Source organism: Monodon monoceros, unplaced genomic scaffold, assembly GCF_005190385.1.
Source record: "Monodon monoceros isolate NGI ecotype Baffin Bay Population unplaced genomic scaffold, NGI_Narwhal_1 Super_Scaffold_18, whole genome shotgun sequence".
NCBI lineage: Eukaryota > Metazoa > Chordata > Mammalia > Artiodactyla > Monodontidae > Monodon > Monodon monoceros.
In genome coordinates this window covers 90,277,303-90,300,134 of record NW_021703774.1, presented here as the reverse complement: position 1 = coordinate 90,300,134, position 22,832 = coordinate 90,277,303, and the positions used below count along the sequence as shown (strand labels likewise).

At 34.5% G+C, this 22,832-nt stretch overlaps 1 protein-coding gene across 9 annotated transcripts in view; it reads left to right on the top strand.

Moving 5' to 3' along the window:
- The window catches only part of RNPC3 (RNA binding region (RNP1, RRM) containing 3), a 34,414-nt gene extending 17,234 nt beyond the window's left edge, over positions 1–17,180 (top strand). Inside the window, exons 9-17 of one of the 9 annotated variants that reach the window (XR_003794619.1) lie at positions 173–324; positions 2,270–2,431; positions 10,970–11,064; positions 11,153–11,211; positions 13,498–13,630; positions 14,335–14,406; positions 15,450–15,493; positions 16,077–16,154; positions 16,972–17,167. Coding sequence is in view for 4 of the 9 variants with exons in the window: in XM_029230541.1 (XP_029086374.1) it covers positions 173–324; positions 2,270–2,431; positions 10,970–11,064; positions 11,153–11,211; positions 13,498–13,630; positions 14,335–14,394 (661 nt within the window). In the remaining 5 variants the exon portion in view is untranslated. Of the gene's footprint in view, positions 1–172; positions 325–2,269; positions 2,432–10,969; positions 11,065–11,152; positions 11,212–13,497; positions 13,631–14,334; positions 14,407–15,449; positions 16,932–16,971 lie in introns of those variants that run through there. The other 8 variants (XR_003794618.1, XR_003794617.1, XR_003794616.1 and 5 more) reach the window with 8 other exon arrangements.
- Positions 17,181–22,832: the final 5,652 nt, after the last annotated feature.

Genomic DNA, 22,832 nt, shown 5'->3' with positions numbered 1-22,832 from the left:
CCTATATGAGAACATTTGTTAGGATTTATTGAAGTTAAATGTAAGTTACTTTGTTCAATGCCTATAGTGTGTTTTATCAGTGTTAGCTTTTGAATTTTAAAGTAAATATGAAATGTTTTACTCAAAATTTTATTTGCAATTACAAAGTAATGCTGTGATTGTTTGTAAACAGCAGTTTACATCCAGTGTTGTTACCTTCGGATGTATTTGACCAACCACAACCTGTAGGTAATAAAAAAATTGAATTCCATATATCTACCGACATGTCAGCTGCATTTAAGAAAGATTTAGAGAAAGAACAAAATTGTGAAGAACAAAATTGTGGTAAGTGTATTCTAGTTCTTTAACATGCTATGTAAAAATTCTTCTCAGTTTTTTTTGTATTAGAATTAAATTTTATATGTTTCTGTTTTTTTAGTATTTGTGAATATATTTAAAATATGCAGTTGTGTCTTAGAATACTATCCATTTTAAACTTTTTTATATAACTAAAATTGGAGCTTAGTGGTAAGATTGTCACAGTTACCTTTTGCTAGTAATGAACTCTAGGGTGAGGTTTAGTCTCATTTTTGCTGATGTTTACACTAAAAATGTGATAAAAGAGTTTCTTGTATTGATCTGTTTTTTCATTGCTTGTTATATGTGATGCTCTGGTTTTATTAGTACAGTTGTATTATTGGTTAGGAAAACAAGCAGTGTGATTGTTTTTTGAGTTGTAGATTTCATGTAAAATTTATTTTTTTAATCCAAAAGACATGGAAGATTGTTTACAAGATACTATTTGTTAAGTTTGAAGATAATGTATTGAAATTACAGATTTTTTTCTGCTTATTTTAAACATTAATTTGATGTTATACTACAGTGGCATTTCCTTGTTCTTTAATTTTTAAATTTCAGAAATAATACCAGCTTATAGAAAATATAATCAAAACAGGAGCATATAAAGTTTTAAAAAGTTAACACCTCAAACCCCACTGTTCCCTATACCAATACTTAGAGATAACCATTGTTAATAATTCGGTATGAAAATAGTCCTTCCAGATCTTATCCTATATTTGTGTATAAACATTTTATTTTCCCTTACTTCTGTTTTTAAGTAGCCATCATGGGTTACTTTTTTATGGCTGCATAGCACTCCATAGTATAGTTATAACAATCTTTATTTAATTATACTCTATTGATAGAAGTTGAGGTTGTTTCCGTTTTCTTTATTATTACAGCAAATTCTGGAATATACATTCTTGTACATATATCTTTGAGCACTTGTGTGAATATAGGATAGAGTTCTAGTAAGTATTGCAAATGTACTGAATGATAAACTGTAACTGGTTTTAATTCCTGTCTGATGGTTAGTGAGAATGCATTGCCTTTTCAGATAGCTCCTTTTTTGTTTGTTTCAGTATTTATATTTGTATTTTTGTAAGGTTTTCTTTCTTATCTCATGACTAGTCACCCCTTGACACAAATTTTTATTTTTTTAAGTTTAATTTACTCAAGGACTTAGACCTTTGTGAGGGGGGGACAATTGTCCCACTCTGCATCAACGTAGAGTAATGCTGAATTAACAGTAAAAACAGTTTTAGAAGTTTTTTTTCTTACTAATGCCTTCAGGCCACAGGAGGTCTGTTGGTACGATGGCTTTCCTATGTTATGAGGAGACTTTTATAATCCTAAATATGGCATGTTATTTGCATCATTTTCACAGCTTTTTTAGGGTTTTGTTTGCTTTTTTAGGTAGTATAACTAGATTTTTTCTACTGAATGTTTAATCCTGTCCTTCCCAACCCTCTCCCCCAAGTCAGTTTAATTTTTGCTGAAGCTAAGATTCATGTTTTCTGAATGCAATCCATTATGTTGCTATGTTGTAAATTTAAAATTTATAATGGTTTTTAATTTTCCTAATTGAATAATTAGGTATGCAAATACTTCTTTTTCCTGACTTTGATTAGGATTGGCTCTTTTTTTTTTTTTGGTGGGAAGTATAATGGATGTTTTTTTAGTACCCTCAAATGGAAGTGTCTTCTTTTATGATTTTCATGTTCTAGTGGCAGAGTTGAGTAGTCATGATAGAAACCATATGGCCTGCAAAGCCTAAAGTATTTACTGTTTGAACCTTTATAGAAAAAGTTTGCTTATCCTTGTTTCAGAGTATTGAGAAAAACACCAAAGAGTTTTAGTGCTAGAATATATCTTAAAAATTAAAAATGGAAAAGAAAAACTGTTTTGAAGGGAGGGATTTTTAATGGCTGATGTCAATGTTAACTCTTAGACTTACCTGCTTCTGAAGTTGATGCATCCAATATAGGATTTGGAAAAATCTTCCCAAAACCAAATTTGAGCATCGCAGAGGAGATTAAAGAAGACTCTGATGAAATGCCATCAGAATGCATTTCTAGAAGGGAGTTGGAAAAGGGCAGAATTTCTAGAGAAGGTAATTTTCATGAAATAAAAGAGCATTTATTCCATTTTACATTTATTTGGCCCTTCAGAAGCAAAACAAATCTCTTCATGTTGTTTACTTTATTCAAAGCACATGCTTCAAAACATCTCTCCAGTTAATGATTTTTTTTGTTTGTTTTTTTGTCTATACATGTATTTTTTATTTTTTTTAACATCTTTATTGGGGTATAATTGCTTTACAATGTGTGTTAGTTTCTGCTTTATAACAAAGTGAATCAGTTATACATATACATATGTTCCCATATCTCTTCCCTCTTGCATATTCCTCCCTCACACCTTCCCTATCCCACCCCTCCAGACGGTCACAAAGCACCAAGCTGATATCACTGTGCTATGCGGCTGCTTCCCACTAGCTATCTACCTTATATTTTGTAGTGTATATATGTCCATGCCTCTCTCTCGCTTTGTCACAGCTCACCCTTCTCCCTCCCCGTATCCTCAAGTCCGTTCTCCAGTAGGTCTGTGTCTTTATTCCTGTTTTATCCTAGGTTCTTCATGACATTTTTTTTAAATTAAATTCCATATATATGTGTTAGCATACGGTATTTGTCTTTCTCTTTCTGACTTACTTCACTCTGTATGACAGACTCTGGGTCTATCCACCTCATTACAAATAGCTCAATTTCATTTCTTTTTATGGCTGAGTAATATTCCATTGTATATATGTGCCAAATCTTCTTTATCCATTCATCCGATGATGGGCACTTAGGTTGTTTCCATCTCCTGGCTATTGTAAATAGAGCTGCAATGAACATTTTGGTACATGACTTTTTTTGAATTATGGTTTTCTCAGGGTATGTACCCAGTAGTGGGATTGCTGGGTCATATGGTAATTCTATTTGTAGTTTTTTAAGGAACCTCCATATTGTTCTCCATAGTGGCTGTACCAATTCACATTCCCACCAGCAGTGCAGGAGTGTTCCCTTTTCTCCACACCCTCTCCAGCATTTATTGTTTCTAGATTTTTTGATGATGGCCATTCTGACTGGTGTGAGATAATATCTCATTGTAGTTTTGATTTGCATTTCCCTAATGATTAATGATGTTGAGCATTGTTTCATGTGTTTGATGGAAGTCTGTATATCTTCTTTGGAGAAATGTCTATGTAGGTCTTCTGCCCATTTTTGCATTGGGTTGTTTGTTTTTTTGTTATTGAGCTGCATGAGCTGCTTGTAAATTTTGGAAATAAATCCTTTGTCAGTTGCTTCATTTGCAAATATTTTCTCCCATTCTGAGTGTTGTCTTTTGGTCTTGTTTATGGTTTCCTTTGCTGTGCAAAAGCTGTGAAGTTTCATTAGGTCCCATTTGTTTATTTTTATTTCCATTCCTCCTAGGAGGTGGGTCAAAAAGGATATTGCTGTGATTTATGTCATAGAGTGTTCTGCCTATGTTTTCCTCTAAGAGTTTGATAGTTTCTGGCCTTACATTTAGGTCTTTAATCCATTTAGAGCTTATTTTTGTGTATGGTGTTAGGGAGTGATCTAATCTCATACTTTTACATGTACCTGTCCAGTTTTCCCAGCACCATCTATTGAAGAGGCTGTCCTTTCTCCACTGTACTTTCCTGCCACCTTTATCAAAGATAAGGTGTCCATATGTGCGTGGGTTTATCTCTGGGCTTTCTATCCTGTTCCATTGATCTATCTTTCTGTCTTTGTGCCAGTACCATAATGTCTTGATTACTGTAGCTTTGTAGTATAGTCTGAAGTCAGGGACCCTGATTCCTCCAGCTCTGTTTTTCATTCTCAAGATTCCTTTGGCTATTCGCGGTCTTTTGTGTTTCCATACAAATTGTGAATTTTTTTGTTCTAGTTCTGTGAAAAATGCCAGTGGTAGTTTGATAGAGATTGCATTGAATCTGTAGATTGCTTTGGGTAGTAGAGTCATTTTCAAAATGTTGATTCTTCCAATCCAAGAACATGGTATATCTCTCCATCTATTTATATCATCTTTAATTTCTTTCATCAGTGTCGTATAATTTTCTGCATAGAGGTCTTTTGTCTCCTTTGGTAGGTTTATTCCTAGATATTTTATTCTTTTTGTTGCAATGGTAAATGGGACTGTTTTCTTGATTTCACTTTCAGATTTTTCATCATTAGTGTGTAGGAACGCAAGAGATTTCTATGCATGAATTTTGTATCCTGCAACTTTACCAAATTCATTGATTAGGTCTAGTAGTTTTCTGGTAGCATCTTTAGGATTCTCTATGTATAGTATCATGTCATCTGCAAACAGTGACAGCTTTACTTCTTCTTTTCTGATTTGGATTCCTTTTATTTCCTTTTCTTCTCTGATTGCTGTGGCTAAAACTTCCAAAACTATATTGAATAAGAGTGGTGAAAGTGGGCAACATTGTCTTGTTCCTGATCTTAGTGGAAATGCTTTCAGTTTTTCACCATTGAGGATGATGTTGGCTGTGGGTTTGTCATATATGGCCTTTATTATGTTGAGGAAAGTTCCCTCTATGCCTACTTTCTGCAGGGTTTTTATCATAAATGGGTGTTGAATTTTGTCAAAAGCTTTCTCTGCATCTACTGAGATGATCATATGGTTTTTATTCTTCAGTTTGTTAATATGGTTTATCACATTGATTTGCGTATATTGAAGAATGCTTGCATTCCTGGAATAAACCCCACTTGATCATGGTGTATGATCCTTTTAATGTGCTGTTGGATTCTGTTTGCTAGTATTTTGTTGAGGATTTTTGCATCTATGTTCATCAGTGATATTGGCCTGTAGTTTTCTTTCTTTGTGACATCAAGGTGTTGGTGACCTCGTAGAATGAATTTGGGAGTGTCCGTCCCTCTGCTATATTTTGGAAGAGTTTGAGAAGGATAGGTGTTAGCTCTTCTCTAAATGTTTGATAGAATTCGCCTGTGAAGCCATCTGGTCGTGGGCTTTTGTTTGTTGGAAGATTTTTAACCACGGTTTCAATTTCAGTGCTTGTGATTGATCTGTTCATATTTTCTATTTCTTCCTGATTCAGTCTTGGCAGGTTGTGCATTTCTACGAATTTGTCCATTTCTTCCAGGTTGTCCATTTTATTGGCATGGCGTTGCTTGTAGTAATCTCTCATGATCTTTTGTATTTCTGCAGTGTCAGTTGTTACTTCTCCTTTTTCATTTCTAATTCTATTGATTTGACTCTTCTCCCTTTTTTTCTTGATGAGTCTGGCTAATGATTTATCTATTTTGTTTACCTTCTCAAAGAACCAGCTTTTAGTTTTATTGATCTTTGCTATTGTTTCCTTCATTTCTTTTTCATTTATTTCTGATTTGATTTTTATGATTTCTTTCCTTCTGCTATTTTTGGGGTTTTTTTGTTCTTCTTTCTCTAATTGCTTTAGGTGCAAGGCTAGGTTGTTTATTCGAGATGTTTCCTGTTTCTTAAGGTGGGCTTGTATTGCTATAAACTTCCCTCTTAGAACTGCTTTTGCTGCATCCCATAGGTTTTGGGTCATCGTGTCTCCATTGTCATTTGTTTCTAGGTACTTTTTATAGAATATGAATATGAATATGAATATAATAGGAATAATGAAGTGATCACTTCATTATTAAGTAGTGTATTGTTTAGCCTCCATGTGTTTGTATTTTTTACAGATCTTTTCCTGTAATTGATATCTAGTCTTACGGCGTTGTGGTCGGAAAAGATACTTGATACAATTTCAATTTTCTTAAATTTGCCAAGGCTTGATTTGTGACCCAAGATATGATCTATCCTGGAGAATGTTCCATGAGCACTTGAGAAAAATGTGTATTCTGTTGTTTTTGGATGGAGTGTCCTATAGATATCAATTAAGTCCATCTTGTTTAATGTATCATTTAAAGCTTTTGTTTCCTTATTTATTTTCATTTTGGATGATCTGTCCATTGATGAAAGTCCCCTACTGTGAATGTGTTGATTTCCCCTTTTATGGCTGTTAGTATTTGCCTTATGTATTGAGGTGCTCCTATGTTGGGTGCATAAATATTTACAATTGTTATATCTTTTTCTTGGATCGATCCCTTGATCATTATGTAGTGTCCTTCTTTGTCTCTTCTAATAATCTTTATTTTAAAGTCTGTTTTTTCTGGTATGAGAATTGCTACTCCAGCTTTCTTTTGGTTTCCATTTGCATGGAATATCTTTTTCCATCCCCTTACTTTCAGTCTGTATGTGTCCCTAGGTCTGAAGTGGGTCTCTTGTAGACAGCATATATATGGGTCTTGTTTTTGTATCCATTCAGCCAATCTGTGTCTTTTGGTGGGAGCATTTAGTCCATTTACATTTAAGGTAATTATCGATATGTTTGTTTCTATTCCCATTTTCTAAATTGTTTTGAGTTCGTTATTGTAGGTCTTTTCCTTCTCTTGTGTTTCTTGTCTAGAGAAGTTCCTTTAGCATTTGTTGTAAAGCTGGTTTGGTGGTGCTGAACTCTCTCAGCTTTTACTTGTCTGTAAAGGTTTTAATTTCTCCATCAAATCTGAATGAGATCCTTACTGGATAGAGTAATCTTGGTCACAAGTTTTTCTCCTTCATCACTTTCAGTATGTTGTGCCACTCCCTTCTGGCTTGCAGAGTTTCTGCTGAGAGATAAGCTGTTAACCTTATGGGGATTCCCTTGTGTGTTATTTGTTGTTTTTCCCTTGCTGCTTTTAATATGCTTTCTTTATATTTAATTTTTGACACTTTGCTTAATATGTGTCTTGGCGTATTTCTCCTTGGATTTATCCTGTATGGGACTCTCTGTGCTTCCTGGACTTGATTAACTATTTCCTTTCCTGTATTAGGGAAGTTTTCAACTATAATCTCTTCAAATATTTTCTCAGTCCCTTTCTTTTTCTCTTCTTCTTCTGGAACCCCTATAATTCAAATGTTGGTGCGTTTAATGTTGTCCCAGAGGTCTCTGAGACTGTCCTCAGTTCTTTTCATTCTTTTTTCTGCTCTGCGGTAGTTATTTCCACTATTTTATCTTCCAGGTCACTTATCCGTTCTTCTGCCTCAGTTATTCTGCTATTGATCCCATCTAGAGTATTTTTAATTTCATTTATTGTGTTGTTCATCATTGTTTGTTTCATCTTTAGTTCTTCTAGGTCCTTGTTAAATGTTTCTTGCATTTTGTCTATTCTATTTCCAAGATTTTGGATCATCTTTACTATCATTATTCTGAATTCTTTTTTTCAGGTAGACTGCCTATTGTCTCTTCATTTGTTAGGTCTGGTGCATTTTTATCTTGCTCCTTCATCTGCTGTGTGTTCTTCTGACTTCCCATTTTGCTTATCTTACTGTGTTTGGGGTCTCCTTTTTGCAGGCTGCATGTTCGTAGTTCCCGTTGTTTTTGATGTCTGTCCCCAGTGGCTAAGGTTGGTTCAGTGGGTTGTGTAGGCTTCCTGGAGGAGGGGACCTAGTGCCTGCGTTCTGGTGGATGAGGCTGGATCTTGTCTCTGGTGGGCAGGTCCATGTCTGGTGGTGTGTTTTGGCGTGTCTTTGGACTTATTATGATTTTAGGCAGCCTCTCTGCTAATGGGTGGGGTTGTGTTCCTGTTTTGCTAGTTGTTTGGCATAGGTTGTCCAGCACTGTGGCTTGCTGGTCGTTGAGTGAAGCTGGGTGCTGGCATTGAGATGGAGATCTCTGGGAGATTTTTGCCTTTTGATATTATGTGGAGCTGGGAGGTCTCTTGTTGACCAGTGTCCTCAAGTTGGCTCTCCCACCTCAGAGGCACAGCACTGACTCCTGGCTGCAGCACCAAGAGCCTTTCATCCACACAGCTCAGAATAAAAGGGAGAAAAAGTAGAGAGAAAGAATTAGTAGTAGTAGGAAGAAAGAGAGAGAGAGAGAGGGAGGGAGGGAGGGAGGAAGGAAAGAAAGAAAGGGAGGGAGGGAGGGACAGTGGGAGGAAGGAAGGAAGGAGGGAAGGAAGCAAAAAAGAAAAGATAAAGTAAAATCAAAGTAAAATATAATAAAGTTATTAAAGTAAAAAATAATTATTAAGAAAAAAAAACAGACGGCTAGAACCTTAGGACAAATGGTGGAAGCAAAGCTATACAGACAAAATCTCACACAGAAGCATACACATACACACTCACAAAAAGAGGAAAAGGAAAGAATCATAAATCTTGCTCTTAAAGTCCACCTCCTCAATTTGGGATGATTCGTTGTCGGAAGGAAGGAAGGGAGGGAGGGAGGGAGGAAGGGAAAGAAAGAGGATAAAGTAAACTAAAATAAAGTTATTAAAATTCATTATTAAGATAAAGAATTTAAAAGGAAAACAACGGATGGATAGAACCCTAGGACAAATGGTGGAAGCAAAGCTATACAGAAAAAATCTCACACAGAAGCATACAGATACACACTCACAAAAAGAAAAGGGGAAAAAATCATAAATCTCAAAGTCCACCTCCTCAATTTGGGATGATTCGCTGTCTATTCATGTATCCCACAGATGCAGGGTACATCAAGTTGATTGTGGAGCTTTAATCCGCTGCTTCTGAGGCTGCTGGGAGAGATTTCCCTTTCTCTTCTTTGTTCTCACAGCTCCCAGGGGCTCAGCTTTGGATTTGGCCCCGCCTCTGCATGTAGGTCGCCGGAGGGCGTCTGTTCTTCGCTCAGACAGGACGGGGTTAAAGGAGCTGCTGATTCGGGGGCTCTGGCTCACTCAGGCCAGGGGGAAGGAGGGGCGCGGATTGCGGGGCGAGCCTGCAGCGCCAGAGGCTGGCATGACGTTGCACCAGCCTGAGGCCCACTGTGCGTTCTTCCGGGGAAGTTGTCCCTGGATCCTGGGAACCTGGCCATGGCGGGCTGCACCGGCTCCCCGGAAGAGGGGTGTGGATAGTGACCTGTGCTTGCACACAGGCCCCTTGGTGGCGGCAGCAGCAGCCTTAGCGTCTCCCGCCCGTCTCTGGGGTCCGCGCTTTTAGCCGCGGCTCTGTGGCGTTCCTTTAAGCAGCACTCTTAATCCCCTCTCCTCGTGCACCAGGAAACAAAGAAGGAAGAAAAAGTTTCTTGCCTCTTCGGCAGCTCCAGACCTTTTCCCGGACTCCCTCCCGGCTAGCCGTGGTGCACTAACTCCTTCAGGCTGTGTTCACACAGCCAACCCCAGTCCTCCCCTGGTGCTCTGACCAAAGCCCGAGCCTCAGCTCGCAGCCCCGCCCGCCCCGGCGGGTGAGCAGACAAGCCTCTCGGGCTGGTGAGTGCTGGTCAGCACCGATCCTCTGTGCGGGAATCTCCCCGCTTTGCCCTCCGCACCTCTGTTGCTGTGCTCTCCTCTCCCGTCCGCCACCCACAGTCTCCGCCCGCGAAGGGGCTTCCTAGTGTGTGGAAACCTTTCCTCCTTCACAGCTCCCTCCCACTGGTGCAGGTCCCGTCCCTATTCTTTTGTCTCTATTTTTTCTTTTGCCCTACCCAGGTACGTGGGGAGTTTCTTGCCTTTTGGGAGGTCTGAGGTCTTCTGCCAGCATTCAGTAGGTGTTCTGTAGGAGTTGTTCCACGTGTAGACGTATTTCTGGTGTATCTGTGGGGAGGAAGATGATCACCATGTCTTACTCTTCCGCCATCTTCAGAACACCCTCTAGTTAATGTTTTTAATCACCACTTTTGGTTTTTAGTACTCATACTTTACAGGGAGGAAAAGTATCTCTCAGTATAATGTTTCCAGTCTATATTTATTTGTAAGAATATTTTCATTCCTGAAACTTATATGACATGTTAAATCAGTGTGGCCCACAGTCTGGAATTCTGTATTCTGGATACAGTTGATAGACCAACACAGTACTGTATCTGAGATGTATGCAGAGCAATTATTTGTCAAAAAAAAAAAATAGTTTTAACTATTTGGTGATTAAAAGCCTGTGTTTATGAATTTTATATCCTAATGTGATAGTTTTTTACTTCTTAACGGAGTTTTCTTGTTTTAGTATATTTTAGGAAAATATTTAGGGGTTTTAGATTGACATGTAACACATTATAATTTTTCCCATAATGGAAACAGACTTCCAACTGACATATTTTTGCCTAGAACATCTAGTTGTCAGGAAAGATGGTTATTGTCACTAAATAGGAGTAGCTGTATAGAAATTCAGAAGCCACAGTTTCCCTGAAATACTTTATTATTACATTTGAGTACTTTATTTTTACATTTGAATATATTGGTGCTGGTAGTTTGGGAGATTGACTTTAAGCAAAATAATTACACAAATATTTGGTAGCATCTTTATTTGCTTTAGTTTTTTTAATAAAGTAACTCATCTTAAAGTTAAGCTTTACAGAGTTTTAACAGAAATATCTTATTGGATAAATTTTAGTTATTCTAGATGCCTGAAAGTTTTAAACTTTTCTTCATATTACCACTTTAGATTTTTAATGGGTATTTTTATCCCATTAGTAACATTGCCATTAATTTGTATGGTTTTAACATTTTCTTAATGCTTATTTTGTCTACTTAACAGATACATTTGAATGTCATTATACTTTTTCTTTGAAAAATTGATGAAACTGTCTTAATTTTATATCCTTGTTTTGTTTTTATATAAGAAATGGAAACACTTTCAGTTTTTAGAAGTTATGAACCTGGTGAACCAAACTGTAGAATTTATGTAAAGAATTTAGCTAAACAAGTTCAAGAAAAGGTAAGTCGAAATTTATAAATTGGTTTTATTATTTTACATGTTTTTCCCCTGGCTTTCCTTATTAGTCTTTTCCTTGTTGAAATTCTAGGACCTTAAATTTATTTTTGGAAGATACGTTGACTTTTCGTCAGAAACACAACGCATAATGTAAGTGTCATGTATATTCTCAAATTGTGTTTTGTTTTTAATCTGTTAGAAATTAGCCCTTTTTTAAACATCATTTCCCCTTTAGAGATTAAAATTATATGAAGAAATTGCTCTTATCTTTTAGACATCTAGAGCAAGAGTCAACAAACTTCTTTTTAAATTGACAGTAAAATTTAATATTTTTATACTAAAATATTATGGTGTCTGTTGCAACTACTCAGTTTTGTCTTTGTGGCATTAAAGCAGCTGTAAACAATACATAAATGAATATTAATGGCTGTGTTCCAGTAAAGCATTTTTTATAGAAACAGGCCTCAATCCCTAGCTCTAAAGCAGTGGTTCTCAAACTTTAACCTGTGTAAGAGCTTATTAAAACCATGTCCTTGATCTATCCCTAGACAGTCTGATATTCCAGGTTGAGATAGGGCCCATGAATTTGTGTTTCTAAAATGTGTATGGATGATGACTAAGCTGCTGGTCCAAAGATTACATTTTGAAAACTAGCATTTTAATGACTCATCCAGGAATATATAGCAGTCAGGCAGAGTTTTTTAGATTCTTACCATGGCAATAACTTCTCTTCGTTCAGTTGGGAAGGCTTCCAGTTTTATGAGTGCAAAAGAGAGGATATGATTTATAAATGATATAAAAGCTAATGTTTGGAGTTAGAATTTCATTCTTTAAAATTTTATAATTGGTTAACTCTAAAGTATGTAAGACCATGGCCATATAAATTAGAAGTAAAGAAAATTAGAAAAGGTAAGGAGAGAGACTTTTGAATGGAGGTAAATTAGAGAAATGACTGTGGTTAATTTTGCTTTAATCTTCATGTGAAACTAAATTTTTTTTTTTTCTTGGCGGTTACTGAGCCTCTCACTGCCGTGGCCTCTCCCGTCGTGGAGCATAGGTTTCGGACGCGCAGGCCCAGAGTCCATGGCTCACGGGCCCAGCCGCTCTGCGGCATGTGGGATCCTCCCAGACCGGGGCACGAACCCGTGTCCCCTGCATCAGCAGGCGGACTCCCAACCACTGCGCCACCAGGGAAGCCCGAAACTAATACTTTTAAAGTCTTATCTGGGCTATGTACCTTTTTATATAGGCATGCACAGTGAGCACCATGTCTTAAAAACCATGTCCATATTATATTCATTAGTGACAGATATATCTTATCAGGATACCAAAAGTTTATGTTGCTGGCCATGCAAAATACTGGCCCTTTTTCTTGTTGCCGCCTTTGAATCATGATTGTAAGGGGAAAAATTTTAAAAATAATGTGTGTGTGTATATATATATAAATATATGTATGTGTCACATAGATATATATAAGTATATGTATCGTGTCTGTATATATATATATACGTGCACACACATATATATATATATATATCATGTATATACTCTCTATTTCCAGTATTGCCTGCCATTAGAATTTGAAGGGAAAAGAAAATTCTATATTGAGAAAGCTGTACACATCAAAATGATAAATTAATAATTGTCTCCTGTTGGACTAGTCATGTGAATTTGTTAAAAAAGAATTTACCTGCATTTTTTGATACTTTAAACATTCTTTATATGCTTTTGCTAGTCTCATAGACTAAATGGTAGGCAGTACTTTAGTTATAAGTTAGTCTGTTATTTTAAGTAGTTTGAGTATAGTTTCCTCCCCCAAAATGTTGAAAAATGAATACAGTAGGAGAATAGAAGACTACACTTGGAATACAAATTCTGGTTTGTGTTTTTGGCTTTAACTTTAGCGATCGGTGTGACCTTGAAGAAGTCACTCCGTCTCTACACATCATCTGTTAAATGGTGGGTTTTGACTACACGATCAGTGAAGTCCCTTCCTACTCTGAAATTCTGGGTTACTTTTCCATAGTTCCTGTCAGCCCTTTTATTCTTGGTTGTATAGTTGTTTTTTTTACTTGAGTAAATATCAGTAGCATTAAATTGGCTGAATAAAACTGTTTAAAAATAGAGATATGAAAGAAAAACTTTGCTTTTATAGTTGCTAGTAATATGATTTTTAAATCACATATATTTATAACAGCTAAAAAAAGATAAGCACATCATCAAAATAATTCTGTATTACCTACTTACAGACTCAATTTTAGAACAGAATATAAAATATAATTTTAGAAAGCCTGAGTAATGCGCTAATCAGATAGTATAGTCATTTTTATTCTGAAATAGCAGATTTTTAAATTGTTCAACACATTCCCATTGACTTCATCAGAATTCTTTGTCAATTCTTTGAGTCAAAACCGTTTTTTCTTCTGTGACTTCTAGGTTTGATATACGCTTGATGAAAGAAGGTCGCATGAAAGGACAAGCTTTCATTGGACTTCCAAATGAAAAAGCAGCAGCAAAAGCATTAAAGGAAGCTAATGGATACATTCTTTTTGGAAAACCTATGGTGGTTGTATCCTTCAAATCTGTCTGTTCCAAGACTTATGGATCAATAGTTTTTAGGAGTAAGGGTATAATTGAAACCAATTTTTATATTATCCTTCATCTCAACAGCTGGCATTCTAGCTTGAGAATACTCAGTTATAAATATACTTAGTTGAGTCAAATGACAATGTTATTTAACTTTTTATTGGAAAATAAGCATCATGAGGTTATTAAAATCCAGCCAAGTCTAAACATTTTACTTAATACAGCTTAAAATATACATACTCATGCTAAGCCTAAGATACTATGGTATCCAGAAGTACATTTGGAATCGTTAAAGATATGACTCATTGTAGTTTTATTATCTTATATTTTATTGTATTATAATTCATATTTATGTTTGAGAATTTTAATAACAAATTATATCATTGACTTACCATCCTGCTTTCAGTAGTTAATGCAGTTTCAAACTAGAAATCAGTGGGATAAATGAAGGAGCAAAGGTCTAGGTGTAAAAAATGACTAAAAGAAAAGATAATTTTTTTACTTCTTCCCCAGATCATGGACAGCTAGGAGGCAGTCAACAAATATTTGATGAATGACTGAGTAGGAAGACAAATATAGAGATAAATTAAAAACTGTACTCCTACCCTACATTAGGAAGTTCTTGACAATTCTTTAGAAAAGATTACTTTCATGTTAGTGAACAAAACCTTAATTTTTAAATATTAGCAGTTTGCTCGATCTGCTAGACCAAAACAAGATTCTAAAGAAGGAAAAAGAAAGTGTTAAAGATTAGTAAAGGTAAGTGTGGAGATAACGTAATAAAAGGACAAGACTTTCTTGAGATTAAAATTAAGGAAGGATAATAAAAGCCTGAGAGAATAGTAATTTGTGTACCTTCTAACGTTTTTAAAGGATCCTCCCTCTGATTCTTTCTGTCTGTGCAGTTAATTTCCATTAAACTTCACAATTAAAACTATGGAATAAAACTTATTTGTATGTAAAAATTAAATTTGGGGAATGAATTTCATAAGGGCATTGTATATTAGTCTTTATTTACTTTTTCTTCATAAAGTAAAGCAGTAGTTCTTAAATTTTAACATGTATTATAATCACCTAGAGGGCCTGATAAAACACAGATTACTGGGTTTCCCCTCACCCCCACCCAGAGTTTCTGATTCAGTCGGTCTGCAAGGGGGTTGGGCCTTAGGTAGTCAATCATCCCTAGTTTTCCTGTGAGTAAGGGGTTTTCCAGGATACTGGACTTTTTAATGCTAACACTGGGAAAGCGTCTGCCACACCAGGACAAGTTGGTTACCCTTGGTGGGACCTGACAATTTGCATTGCTAATTACTAATTGTACACCTCACAGAAATATGTACATATTTTTTTGGAATGAAGTATTTCATCTTTCAAATAAGTAATTTTAATTCATACTTAAGTAATTTAATGATTAAAAATGGTAGAATTAAGCATTTTATATTACATTGATTTAAGAAAGATGAGTAGGAATATATTCCTTTTGTTTTTTATTATTTTAAATCTTTCTGCCTTAGTATACTGGAAGAACATGAAGTAAGTGAGCCAGAATTACTGATGGTTAAGCTGAAAAAATTATATAAAGAAAATTTTGCGTAATGTTTATTCCTTTTGGGAGGCACCTTGAATATTGGAATTTTGTTGTAAAGTGTCTATACTAGTATAGCCAGAAGTCTTACAAATACCTTAGAAGAACAGATAAAAATAAACCATTTTCAGTGTATGTTTAAAAAAATCATTTTATTTGTAAATCTAACATGAAAAATAAGAAAAAAATTAAATTGCATTCTGCTGTTCTTCTTTAGAAGCATTCCTGCGTAAATACTGCTGTAATACTGTCATACAAAGTGTATCCTTTCTTGTCGTATCCTTTTTGGGGCAGTGTTTTTTTGATTTTCCTGCAAGTGTTTTGTCTCTCCCCAACCCATTGATCCAGTTTAAGCAGTAATTTTTTTACAATGTATTGAAATGAAGTATTTTAAAAATTACCTGTGTTGATTGAACAAATCTTTTATGTGGTTTTTAGATTTGTTGCTTAATTTTCTGTGCTGTCCTTTAGGTTATGTAGTTTTTCCAGGGAAAGTTAGTGAATCAGGTCAGCTTTTTACTTGGACAGTGTATACATTTGCTTTAACACAAATTTCATTCTTGTTTCTTCTATTTTGTATTTTCTAAACCTAATTCAGTAACATATATGTTTTCTTTTTCATGATGTATCTGGTTTAGGTGTTCTGTATATATAATGTGTTGTAAAATTAGATTGGGTTTTTTTTTCCTATTAAAAAGTACATTTGTTAAAAATTTAAATAACTGGATTTCAATGTAAATTCCAAATAAGAGTAGCAGACCTTACATCTGAGGTTTTATTATCGAGATAGCAAGTAGAAGTATCTTTTTTCCTCTTTATTTTTCTAAGCAAAGTAAAACAAAAGGAATAAGAAAAGAGTAACAGAGAGGAGAATACATAATGTTGACTCAGGGTAGCTCAATAAGTGGAAAGAAAAATTCTGGTAGGTATGTAAGAGCAGTGGTTTCCAGACTAGTTGATAACCAGAACCACCCGAACAGTGGTTCTCAGTTTTGGCTGCATACTGGAATGACTTGTGGAACTTTTTAAAAAAATACTGACTAAAGAAAACTATAATAATAAACTAAAAAATATACAGATGCCTGGGTTTCTCCCCCAGAGTTTTGATTCAATGGTCTGGATTGCAGCATACATATTAGGATTTTCAGATTTCCCAAAGTATTGGTTCTAATGTGCAACCAAGGTTGAGAACTACTGAGGAAGGATTTTTACACATAAAGATTCCTGGACTCTGCCCTAGAGCTAATAAATGAGAATCTCTGGAATTGGGACCAAGAATCTAATTTAAAAAGGTCCCTTAGTAGTTCTAAGGACTGACCAGTTTGGATTCTACTTGTTAGATTAAAATGGCAAGGTGGATCCGAGATACCAACCTAACCATCTAAACTTTTATAAGTAGGAAAATAAAGCACTGGAGCCTTTACATTTCTTTCTTGCAAATCCTGCTATAAATAGTACTATGAAACCAATGAAAAATTCTGTTAATCATTGTCATTCTGAGTACAAAAAGTTAGAGATACTAAAATTGCTGTCACTTTTTTCTACTGGCACAGTTAAAATGTTTTATTTTTTAATGTTATAAATCAGTTTCTGTGTAAGCTGTTTATTTAGACAATTAAAATTTTGTACTGACATGATTCACTAATTTTCTAAATATAAATGTTTTAGCTTTTAGTTATTATAAAACTAAACTGTTTTATAATCATGATTACTTTTAATGAATTTCTATGGTATTTTAGGTTCCATTTGAATTTTTCATATCTCTCAAGTGCTTTCCAACTTTGTGGAGACGAAATTGACCACCTGGACTATGGAACTGTGCGTAACAGCTTTTAAAGTGTATTTAAAAATTAAAACTATATGCATTTAAATCAGTTTATTAGAGATATATCACATGTATTTTAATCATCTTCCTCATATATAATAAATTATTTTCTTTCCAATAAAATAATGATCTTAATTTTTCTTTATGTTTTATACATCAAAGAAAGTATAATTTGATAATTACATAAATTTTTATTAAGTGGCTTTATATTAAATATAAATTTTCTTTTATGATTACAAATATTGCCCATTTTCATTCTTACCTGGATACTGATGCACTTAACATTTTTTTATAGTAATCTTATTTCTTGTAATTATTCTAGGAGTGGTTTTGATTGGCTGTGAGTTTTGATGATTTTTTTTTGTTGTCGATTTTGTTTTTTTGTGTTTTTTTAGTAGTGGGGGATTTTTCAGTTTAGGGAATTTGTATCCTTGCCCTTAGGCTTCCAGTTTTGTGTCCCCCAATCTATCAGAATGTCACTCAGTGGTGTAAATGTTTCTCATATAAAATTATTCTGTTCCCTTAGTGAAGTTAATTTCAACTCTCTGTTAAGTATGAAACTTTGATATGTTTTATTTAATTTTCTCTGATTGATACTCTCCTGTGAGTATGTAATAACAGTTTTATCTTAGAGTCACGTCTTTGTTGGAATGATGTTGTGAATCATAGCTTCTTCCCTTTTACTCATAGCTTTGTGAAATAAGGCAAATGAGAAAGTTAAAGATAGGAATTAGAAGAATGAGAATGTGAACCCTGGAACATATTAATATTTAGATGTCAAGTGGTAAGAAAACATCAAAGAAGAATGACTAGGAATAGGTAGAGCCAAATGAAGAAAAAATCTCAACTAGGAAGGAATGATTAAACATGTCAGGTCTGTTAATGATGCAAGAAAGATGAGTTCTGAAGACAACTCTATTAAGTCTTGCTCTCTAGGGAAGTAGAGAAAGGGACTGTTAATATAGGGGGGTATGGTATCAAGGTTTTTGTTTTTATTTTATAAAGATTGAAGATATAGCAGGTTTATGTGTTAATAGGACTAAGCTAGTAGAGAACATGATGGAAGAAGGAAAGGAATATTGCTGGAGCCATAGATATGGTGTACAAATAGAAGGGTTAGTTTTAAAGATGGGTGTGTAAACAGCTCATTAATAGTAGTAGAAGGAAGGACAGATTATATATGTCTAGGTATTTGCAGTTTAGTACATATAGTGGGAGCATATAAAAGTTTTGTTACATTTTGTCAGTGAAATAGGAAGCAAGGTCATGAAGTAGAGGGAAGAAGTGTTGGGGAAAAATGGATTGAGGAAAGAAAAGAAGATGTAAAATAGATGTTTAGGAAAGTGAGAGAATAAATAGACTGTTAGAAGAAGAAGAATTGCTAGACGTTACTTAAAATGCATACTTGAAGTCCATGGTTATTAATTTAAGTGAGATCAGTCAACATGGTTTTGTGTTTTTCTCCAGTTAAGTTTAGCCTTGGTCCTATCATTGAGTAGACACAGAGTCAAATGATTAAAGTTGGAATTTTCCCAGGTGAATACAACAAAAAGGGAGAAAGGGAAGGGTGTTGCTATAATCAAGAGAATGATGATGAAGGAGGGACATGGAAAGTAATCTGGTAATGAGCAAATTAATAAAAGGAAGTAGTTTGAGGCACAGTGGAGAAATGATATGATCCATTGAGATTGCAGTGTGGTTGAGGATGAGCAAATTAATGAGCAAATTAATAATGAGCAAATTAATAAAAGGAAGAAGTTTGAGGCACAGTGGAGAAATGGTATGATCCATTGAGATTGCAGTGTGGTTGAGGATGTGTTGTAGTTAATTTCTAGAGGTAGGAAATTTGGGAGTTTGAAATAAGAGAAAGGGACTGAAATTGACAGTATTAGAGTACAGTAATTAGTGACTAAGTTCACATTCTAGAACGTGAACATGGTAGATGAATGCAAGCGGGGTCATGGAAAGAGATGAATTGAAGAAATTGAGAAACTCAGGTATTGAAAGGGTCACCTAAGTGGATTTTGAAATTATCAAAAATTACGACAGGAGTAGTGAATCAAAAGCTAAAAAAATTTTTCCTTAGAACATTTAGATCTGTCAGGTATGCCAAAAAATATTTTTTAAAATCAACCTAAATACAACTCTGGAGTCCCTATCCTTTCACAGTGACAGGAATTTCAGCCTAACTAGTTTACTGAGAAATAGTGTATTAAAGTGGTTTTACAGGTATAGGTTCTAAATTCAAATCTTATGTGTATAGCTTAATTGCTTTATGGCGTTGGGCAAGTTCTGTACCTTTTTTTCAGTTTCCATGGGGATAGTAAAAATACCTACCTCAGGGTTGTTGTAAAGATGATCAGATGAATATAAAATACTTAAACCTGGTATATATATATATATATATATATTTATATATATATGTATTATATATATAATTTATATACATATAGGTATTGTATAATATAATCTGGCATTTATATTTCATATATATATATAAAATCTGGTATTTATATTTTATATATATATAATCAAGTTTTCAATAAACATTAACTGTCATGGTGGTGGTTGTGGTGGTTCTCAACTCACCTGGTCCTGAACGTGATGTAAAAATTCCGAGGTCTTAGATAAAACTTTAGTCATCTTTCCACCATGATTATCACTGAGATGCCCAGATTCTTCCTTGCCACACTTAGGGAGCATGAGACTATTTTGATAAGTTTAGGATCTTTGGTGTCTAGGAATTAACCTTTTTATGGATAACGCACATTCCAACCCCATGACTACTTCATAAACTGAGCATGTGCCTCAAGTAAGTAAAATTAGAAAGATTTCTAGGACTTGTACAGAAACTGCCCCCAACCCATGAGTTTTTTAAAAAGTCGTCATGGAAATGGAGAATTACTTATAATTTGATCCCACAGCAAAAGGCCTAATAGCTAGTCTGTCATTGAATTTTTCAGTTACTTTAAACAGTAAGTACCTTTTTCTTTTTGCTGGAGGGATTTGGCACACTGGCCAAGTGTGGGTCAAATATGTCACCTCTGAGGTGAGAAGTGAAGTTTCATATAAACCACATGAAAGGAGAGTTGGGAATGGACTTGTTCTCTAAAGGAAAAGCAAAGCACTGTGAAATCAAAAGAGAAACTTAGGTATTAGGCAGGCAAAAGCAAATGTTTTACTACAATATACAGTATATAAAACTCTTATTGCCATGTGGTTGTTTTCCATTTATGCCTTTTACAAGGGCAGGGACTAGTGTATAGGGAGGGAGGCTCCTAGGGTGTAAAATTTAAGGAGGCATATGCTCTCAGAGTAACTTCACCCTAGTCATGAACAGAATCAGCATAATCCTGATTAGGTAAATCACCAAATAAAAAGTAGTAGCATGCAAGTTGCTGTTTTAGATGATTTGGAAGGTATTTGCTGTTCAAATGAGACTCCTTCAAAAATCAATGTCGAGAGATTAAGTCTTTGAAAGGAAGTAAGGGAAAGGAATCAATACCTATTAAGTATCCAAAATTCAAAAAGCATAGTACTGAGTGCTTAGGTATAGTAATTTGATCTTTACCACCCTATAAGAAGAGAACACTTGCCTTTGTGAGTAATGGAGAAGTTTAATAAAATTAGTAAGATACTTTGTTACATTTAATTTCCTTTAATAATGCATGTAAAATGAAAAATAGAGACTTCAGTAGGACTGTTCAGTAGATGAGAGCTAACTACATGTGTTAGGCACATAAAAGATAGAACTGATGATTCTCAGAAATAGAATTCCCACCCCAAGAACTTAAACTACTATATATTCTACTCTGGCATTTCCTGAAAGCAAACTGTAGTAGAGATACAGCAGTCACACAAAGGCCAGTATAGGGAATCTAAAATAAACAACAAAGACTCACCGAATACGGAAAAAGTACCAGGAAAGAGAGATCCTTTACATACTAAGCATAAGCTTTAATGCCATGGGGAAAAACTGGGAGATCAAATGAGGTATCTATGATTTAATACACAAAGATTTAAAGGGATTATATTCTTTTAAAAATATATGTGTATATTTATACATATCAGAAATGAGTAAAAGGTATTTGACTACACAGGAAATTTTATTTTTTTAAGTTATGGTATAGTATCAATATACCACTTCTATACTACTTATATACCAGGATCTTTGAAAATCTAAGAATTCCAGAAGAAAATCTGAGCAACTGATTAATTTCTTTATTGTTTAAACCTTTTCAGAGCTTAATAAGATACACAAAATATTATATATTATTTATGAAGACTATCTTGCTATGGAAGAAAAAGGTGGAAGGGAAAGAGATTGAAGTTTGGGTAGTTCTGTATATATTGGATTTTTCTTTAAAAAAGATATCTGAAGACTATTTTGTCTATATGTTAACATCTGTTAAATCTGGGGCTTGGGATATGGGGTCTGTTATATTTTTTTACACTTTTCTGTATGACAAATATATCACATCTTAAATGAAAAATAAAATAGTCAAACACCTCTAATCTAGTGTTTCTTAGCCATTTTTTGCCCTCCCCCCATCCAGGAGGATTTTTAGACTTTTTTTTTTTCCTAATCATCATTTATGAAATTGTAATACCACAATATGATGTTATGTCTCTTTTTGAGCTGTGTGTATCCATCCTTTTGTTTAAAAAGAGTAAGATTTTTCTTCCTACCCAACCCCAAGAACTAACCAACAGTGAATACTTTAGAAGACAAATGATTCAGTATAACAAAACATTAATAAGTTCAGAACTTTAAATCATACAATGTACATTCTCTGATTTTAGCTGAGTAAAACCAGATATTGGTAAAAGAAATATCTGAAAAAATGTTCAAGTTCCTAGATATTAAATAACGTTTCTAAATTATATATGGATCAAAGCAGACTTTTTTATAAGAGGAATTAGGAAATATTTGAATGTAAATGAAAATACAACATCAGAATTTGGGGGATACAGCTAAGAGGGGGGTTTAAAGAGAATTTGCCTATATTAGATATATTAGAAAAGAAGAAAAGTAATAGGTTTAACCTTCTACCTTAAGGAACTAGAAAAAAGTAAGCACATAGCATGCAGAACAAGGAAATAATAAAAATAATCATAAATCAATGAACTTATAGACAGAAAACAGTTGAAAATATCATTGGAAACAGAACTAGTTCCTGAGAAGATGAATAAAGTGGAAAAAGTTCTAGCCTTACTGCCAAGGAAAACAACCCCTCCTCCCCCTCAAATTGTAAGAAGATGATATTGGAATATTTTTAGCAAATTTATTTCCATAAATTTGACAACTTTGATGAAATGGGCCAATGAAAGTGTTAAACTACCAAACCTTTTTTAAGTAGGTAACCTGAACAATTCTATATCTAATAAATTTACTTTGTAGTTAAAAATTTCCCTGGAGGGCTGAATAGCTTCACTGGTGAATTCTGCCAAACATTAAATGAAAAAGCCAACAATACTATACAACAGAACACTTCCAAATTCATATTAAGAGGCCTGCATTATCCTGGTGGTAAAAAAAGTTACAGGAAAACTACATATTCCTATTTCTCATATAGATGCACAAGTCCTCAACAAAATATGAGCAAGTTGAATCAAGATATACATTAAAAGGATTTAAATCATGACCAAGAGAAGTTTATCTTAGAAAATGCAGGCTATTGAACCTTTGGAAATCAGTAAATGTAATTTATCCTATCAATAGACTAAAGAAGAAAAAGCATATGATCATCTTAATAAGTGAAAGAAAAGCATTTG